At 41.3% G+C, this 6918-nt stretch overlaps 1 protein-coding gene across 1 annotated transcript; it reads left to right on the top strand.

The window, feature by feature from the left end:
• Positions 1-953: 953 nt before the first annotated feature.
• DNAJC28 (DnaJ heat shock protein family (Hsp40) member C28) lies at positions 954-2072 on the top strand. Its single transcript, XM_010175980.1, has one exon. The coding sequence runs from the start codon at positions 954-956 to the stop codon at positions 2070-2072; it is 1119 nt and encodes a 372-aa protein (XP_010174282.1).
• The last annotated feature ends 4846 nt before the right edge of the window (positions 2073-6918 follow it).

Below are 6918 nucleotides of genomic sequence, written 5' to 3'. Positions count from 1 at the left end.
ATATCTTGCAGTCACTGATGAGTCTTTGAAAGGATACTTGGTAGTATCGCGTGTGTGGCATTTGTTGTAGGATTTTAACTAATGAAGAGTAGTTGGTGGATGTGTGAATTGTGTGTGCAGTGTGTATGATATTTTTCTACTTTGGATTTTATGTAAAGATTGACTTACGTTGTCATTTGCTAAAGTTGTTCCTTTTGCTGTGTCCCAAAATCATTTAGAAGCACTGATATTCCTGATAGAATAAGATACCGTCTGCTATTGATCTGTTCAGAGTTCCAGATTTATAACCTTACCTGGCGCAAACGAAGGAGATTGGCCACCAGGATGAGAGATCCCTGCTGGGATACAAGAGTTAGTCTGAATGAATCTATAATCTGAATGCTACTTCACTTATTGATGTGAAATACCAAAAGGGTACTGAATGAAATCCTTCAGGAATGCACCCTGTAGTAGATCTTGAGGCGCTGATGTAGGTGAATTGCAAATTCAGGTGGTGGTTGAATGCAGGTGTATAGAGGAAAAGGGAGAGATGTGTTTCAGCAGAGTTGCTGCTCAACAGAAAGCGTATTTCCAGTTTATGCTGCACCGAGTTTGCAGAAAGGCAATAAAGCTTTTGGGAATTCTGCAGTGCAGAACAAACCCGTGCTACCGTTGCTGTACCAGGAGAAAACTATATTGTGAATTAATTTTCGTTTACATCTTAATACTGCTACTTCAGTAGTAGTTAATAAGAAATACAGATTTCAGTATTAGTCTGTAAAATAAAAGAACATTGTATACTGTTCTGAAATTTTATAGAGATTTATTTAAATAGTATAACAAGTTAAATATAAGACTTAAATCATATAAGTTCTTTTAAAAAGCATATTTAACACAATTTTTATAAAAATATGTTTGTAGGTCATTGTTTATAATGTAGCTACATCTGAAGAAATACAAAGTGGCTCTGTACCATGCTGACTAACAACATAGGGCATCACTTAGTGGTACGTCAAGCCATGATTCCGAGACATCTGAAGCCGTTTCCCTATGTTTGTGGGAACAGAATGTTGTCGGGTTACAAACCGAAAAGCAATGTCAAGGACTCTTACAAAATTCTTGAGGTTGAGGAAGGTTGTTCCCTTGATGATATCAGAAACTCGTACCGAAACCTTGCCAAAAGATACCATCCAGACAGCGGTTCTGCCACAGCTGATTCCGAAGCATTCATGAGAGTAGAAGAAGCGTACAGAGTCGTGCTCAGTGATGTGGCGAACAAAAAGAAATCGAATGAGAATAGTGAAGAGGAGGAAGACCAGTTCAAATTAAAAGCACCACAGCATAGACACTACTTGAGTTTTGAAGGTGTTGGTTTTGGAACACCGAGCCAAAGAGAAAAGCAGTACATGCAATTTCGAGTAGACCGTGCTACTGAACAGGTGTTGGAGTACCGGAAGCAGAGACTTGAAAGCCAGTATGCTGTGACTGACCTAATGAAAGCCAAAGATGTGAGGCAGAGCAAAAAGGTGAAAATAACTCAGGCAGTTGAACGGTTGGTTGAGGACCTCATCCAGGAATCGATGGCGAAAGGAGACTTTGACAACCTCAGCGGCAAAGGAAAACCTTTGCAGAAGTTCTCAGACTGTCCACATATCGACCCTATGACTCACAACTTGAACAGGATTCTGATAGACAATGGGTACCAGCCAGAGTGGATCCTGATGCAGAAGGAAATACGGGAAACTGTCGAGCGGTTAAGGAAGAGTATAGTGGCATCTAGAAGTAAACTTGGAGAGCCAATGACACCGTATAAGCAAAAGCAGTGGAATCGTATCTGTGAGCAATTTGTAGAAGATATCAGGAAACTGAACAAAAGAATTGACAACTTCAATTTAGTTGTGCCTATTCTCAGCAGACAAATGGTGCACTTCAGTGCAGACAAAGAAGTTGTTCGAGCACAAAAGACTTACGAAGCTTTGATGGAAAACAGAGAGGCTTCTCATTCAGACTCAAAGGAAAACGAAGAGGAAAATGTGAAAAGGTTTGGGTGGAAGTCTTCTCTATTTAAGTGGTTAAACCTTACATTGAAATAGAATAATACTAATTCATCTGTCTTGTCAAGGTTTTGAATGCACTTTATTACTGAAACTTGTCGCACTAGAGAAATTTCAGGTACACTGAAAATGTAAAATCCAACTGTCCACTGTTACACTAATTAAAAGGAATTGTGCATTTGTAGGTGATTAATTGATTTATTTGTGAATATTGTTAAGGAACAAATAAATTCGGTTATCATCTTGCAGCTCATCTTACTTCTGCTTAAATAAAAATTAATGCCTCACTTTAAGTAAGTAAAAGCCTTGCGTTGCCCTCTTAGTTCAACCTTTATCCTTTCTTATTTAAGTGCTTACAGGTCATAAGTTGTTAAGAGGTTTCATGCATTTTTTTTTACAGTACATTCATCTCTTCAAGGTTATATTCAATAGCAATGAAGGGAGGTTCTGTATGTCTGGACTTGGGCTGTACATTCTGCAGAAGTCCATTTTTGGATCTGGCTTTTAACACACAAGGAGGTCTCAGAAGGCATCCAAGCAAATAAGGAAAACTGGCCAAAACTGTACCCTGGTCACAGGGCTTTTTGTAGGCAAGAGAAGGGAATATTGATTTTCAAAAGTAATTTCACCCTTTAAATATTTTAGAATATTGGCATCAAAGAACTTACTGTGAAATACTGCTGTACTATTACAGTTTCTGGGCAATGGCTTGGAGAGTGGAAAGTCTCCATGATGCCAAAGATTTATTTATCTTTAGTAAACTCTCAGCTCTGCACACAATCTGATTTTCCTGGAGGACTTTGCCTTTGAAAAGGTGTCGCTGGATATATCAGTATCTGTGTGGGTGCCTTTCCTTACTCAACTGTCGCTGCCTCCACTTGTGCAGGAGTAGTGCTGTGCCCAGGTGTCCCACAGGCTCTGGGTATGCCACAGAGGGGGAATTTCCACTCTCCAGAGTTTCAGAAATTCAAGCTAGATGATGATTGCAACCATCATCCTTTGGGAGATGCCCCAGCACCAGCAGAGTCTGGGTTAATGTGTTTGCTTTTGGGCAGATAACATTGCACGTGCTCCTTTGGATCTTTGTGCTCTTGCTCATCTAGATGAGGTCTTAATCTGCAGGCACAGCATTATTTATATTTGTCGATAGAACGGATTAATTGAAGAATCATTTGTCAGAAAGTATTATATAATTAGTAATACAAGTTAATATCATGTATGTATTGGTAAACACTACAGGTCTTCAAGCCTTTGTGATATGGCAAATAGGTAATAATGGTCAGATGTTTCTCATGTTTTAGAAAACAGGGCTAATCTCAGCTTCCTTTAGCATAGCTTTTTGTAGGAATTAGGTTGGTAGCAGTAAAAAAGAATGGCAATGACAGGACAAGGAGCAATGGGTGTGAGCTGGAACACAGGAGGTTCCGCTTAAACTTCAGAAGGAACTTCTTTACAGTGAGGGTGACAGAGCACTGGAACAGGCTGCCCAGGGAGGTTGTGGAGTCTCCTTCTCTGGAGACATTCAGAACCCTCCTGGACACCTTCCTGTGTGATCTCATCTAGGTGTTCCTGCTTTGGCAGGTGGATTGGACCAGATGATCTTTCGAGGTCCCTTCCAATCCCCAACATTCTGTGATTCTGTGATTGCGTGCAGACTGATGTGTTGTCCGTACGTCATGCCACTGGGATGCTTGTGCTGCGCCCTGCCCTGGTGTTAGCTGAAAGGATTAGATCAGGGCTGTTAGTTCCATTTTTGCTGAGATTCAGTTAGGAGGCAGGGGTACGTTAGCAGCACATGGATCAGTTGGGCCAGACAGCAATTAATGTACCCTTCAGTGGTGCTCTAAGTTTGCAAAGATAGTAAGAAATAATGGGTGTCTCACAGGTATAGGAGTTAAATCAGATATAGTGGTGAACTGGGAACAAAATGCATGTGTGATATTGATCTGCCTTATAAATGGCCCCAATCTGAATGCTCGGAAAGAAAAATACCTGGCAGTTCTCTGTTTCTGAGAACTTGGTAAGAGTTCAAATTGCTCTCCTTTCCTTTGTCATATGGCTGTGATTCATCGAGATCGTGGTGTTAGACCAGGTGATATCAAAAGGCTTTGACCTCATAAACTCCTTCCTCATTTTAGCAGCTGTGTCTATGAATGTCTGTTTATTTCAATGACTTATCTGTGTGTTCTTGGTTTTAATGAAAACTGCAAATTAAACATACTTTTGTGGAAGTTCTTTGACGTAGTACTCTTAAAAGATTAGATTCTGATTCTCATAATCTACAGGAATTTGGTCTGAATTGCTGTTTAAACTAATCCAGTGACCGATTTGAAAAGAGCTAATTGCAAATCGAATTCATTGCACAAGATTAAATAGAAGCTAGATTGCAATAAATCCAGCTTTGGCTCACAATGAAGATAAGTATCAGCAGTTTAAATATTTAAGTTGTCATAATGGATGAGTCAGCATACTGAGTGATTTTTATGTTCCTTTTGAAACTACTTGGTTTTAAATGGAGTAGATGTAACCTGACTCTCAGCACTTTAAATCACTCGTACGCTGTTGTCATGAAAAATTGCCAGGCAGAAAAATCAACTTCTACAACATTTATGGCAATGATGATGAAAAAATTATTTAAATTTTTACTTTCCCTGGGTGTGTGGAGGAGTATATTTTTGCAAGGCTGGTCTGTTTTTTTGTTGCTCTGAGCTCACAGAATCTTAAGAGCAGTATTTAGTCAGTACTTCTAGAACAAGTAATGCATACGAATTAGAAAAACCCAGGAGAGAATGGCCTTCAGAAGTCATTTTTCTATTTGACTCGAGACTTAATTTTAATTTGATAACTGTTAACTTATTACTGACCTCAAAAGGATTAAATCATTGGTGATTCCAGATAAAAATACATGTTGCTTATTCCCAGAACCCCGTATGTGTTGGTCTAATTACCGTATGGCTTGTGGCTTGAAAGGCTTATCTGAATGACATCTTAATACAAAGACAAAAGGATATATTAATTGAGATGCCAGTTTTTCTCAGGGTGAGGAATCTGTTTCTTGCCCAACAGTCTGATGGCTTTTTCAAGCACTATTGTCAAGCTCTAGAATTATTCATGTTAGTGCTTTCCAATAAATGGAAAAGACATGCAGCTGTAGGCTATCTGAAATAACATCCCAGGCTGTCCTATGAACTGAAGTTTCTCCCTACGCAGTAAATGTTGAGGCCTGCTGAATATCTTCCTGTTTCAGAGTAATAACAGCTCTCAGGATACACATGGAGTTCTGGAGAAGACTGAGGAGAAGGAATAAAAGTCAGGAGAAGCAAGAGCAGGGCATGCTGTAGGAGACAAAGGCAAGTGGTAAATCTTTATGGGAGAAACTGCTGCCATGGGGGAGAAGGGGTCGTGTGGTGTCTCCTTCAAAGTTGTTTCTCTACCGGTTGTGTTTCCCTGGATGTGGCAACCAGTCAGTTTACCTTCCCACAGCTGAGATCGGCTGTTAAGTAACAGAAAGGTGTGTGTGCACGTGTTGGGGGTCAGAGGGGTGACAGGAAGGGCCTGGAAAGGAGAGGGGAGATGAGGGGGAAGGCAAACAGCATGTCATGCTTCCAGATGAGGGTGAGAAGATGGTGGCACACACGTTAATAGGAATTGAGGTTGGAGAGCAGGCACGTAGGAGTTACTGTCAAAAATAGCTGTGATCCTTGTCAGTGAACAGCAAGGCAAGAGTTTTGTTACAAACCTTTTAATTATGGTCTGGTGCTGAGCATCGCGAGTAAGAAACTACTGTTCCTGTTGTTTCTCTCTGCGGTAGGTAGGCTGTTCTCTGGGCCAGATAAGTGAGAAAGGGGGAGCTTCTTCAACAGACTGTGGCTCAGCTCCAGGCCTGGTGGAACTGATTTGCTGTAGGGTAGAAAGCAGGTTGTAGAGAAACCATTTTCTAAGTCTCATAGATTTTATTACACTTCATGCAGAAATGGGGAATGGCCTGTCTAAGGATGTTGTGGTTGGAGAACAAGTCATGTAGAACACAGTGAGCAAATAAGTGAAGAAAAAATGGAGGGGAGCTGAGTGTAGATTTGGGTACCATTTATAAATTTGAGTGGGATTTCACAGAGTCACAGCTTAAGTGTCTTTTAATGAGAAACTGAATATTTTGTTGCCATTCCATTGCATCTTTATAGGCCTTTCTCAAGGTGCTTCTTTTCTTAGGGCTCCGTATTCCTGTTCGCTGTTCTTGAGCAATCTCCTTTAAATGCCTTCCTCTTTTTTTGTTTATCCTGTTCCACTCTTAAATTTCTACTTCTCACTTTTCAGGCTGACTCTGTACTTTTTTGTGTTATCCGAGCGTGAACTTTCAAGCCTGGTCAGTTACTAACTTCAGTACTTAATTCAACTGCAGCATTTTGCCTTAGGATCTCAAAATTTTGACATCAGATCTTTGTAATGGGCAACAGTCTGTATTTTAGGAGAAGGTGGTTTGTTCTTAAGTTACCTCTGGTGCTGGTATGGCTCTCTTCCCAGTGCTCTGGCAAGAAATGGGCCAGAAAAAAGAGAACTGCAACCACTGTTGCGTGGGATGTGTGAGGAGAGGGTCAGTTGGTGTGTTTTGGGCCCGTTCAAAACCACGTTGCCAGCAGATGTCAGCTCACATCTGTTGTGCGGCTGAAACATGTAGAAACACTTTTGTCTCGCCGTGGCCACGGCAGGTATGGAGAGGTCCTGGGGCGAGGGGTGCCGGGCAGGGCTCCTCGCTGGCTCACTGTGTCCGGGCAATGGGAGTGTGATGGGGAAGGAGGGGAAGGTCAGCAGGCTGCTAACGGGGCTGGCGTGGCGGTGGACGGTGTTGAAGCTGGCTGGGAAATGGGGTGAAGTGGGAGAGAAGGAA

The sequence above is a fragment of the Antrostomus carolinensis genome, unplaced genomic scaffold (genome assembly GCF_000700745.2).
Source record: "Antrostomus carolinensis isolate BGI_N321 unplaced genomic scaffold, ASM70074v2 scaffold33369, whole genome shotgun sequence".
Classification (NCBI taxonomy): Eukaryota; Metazoa; Chordata; class Aves; order Caprimulgiformes; family Caprimulgidae; genus Antrostomus; species Antrostomus carolinensis.
This window is presented reverse-complemented; position numbering and strand designations above follow the sequence as displayed.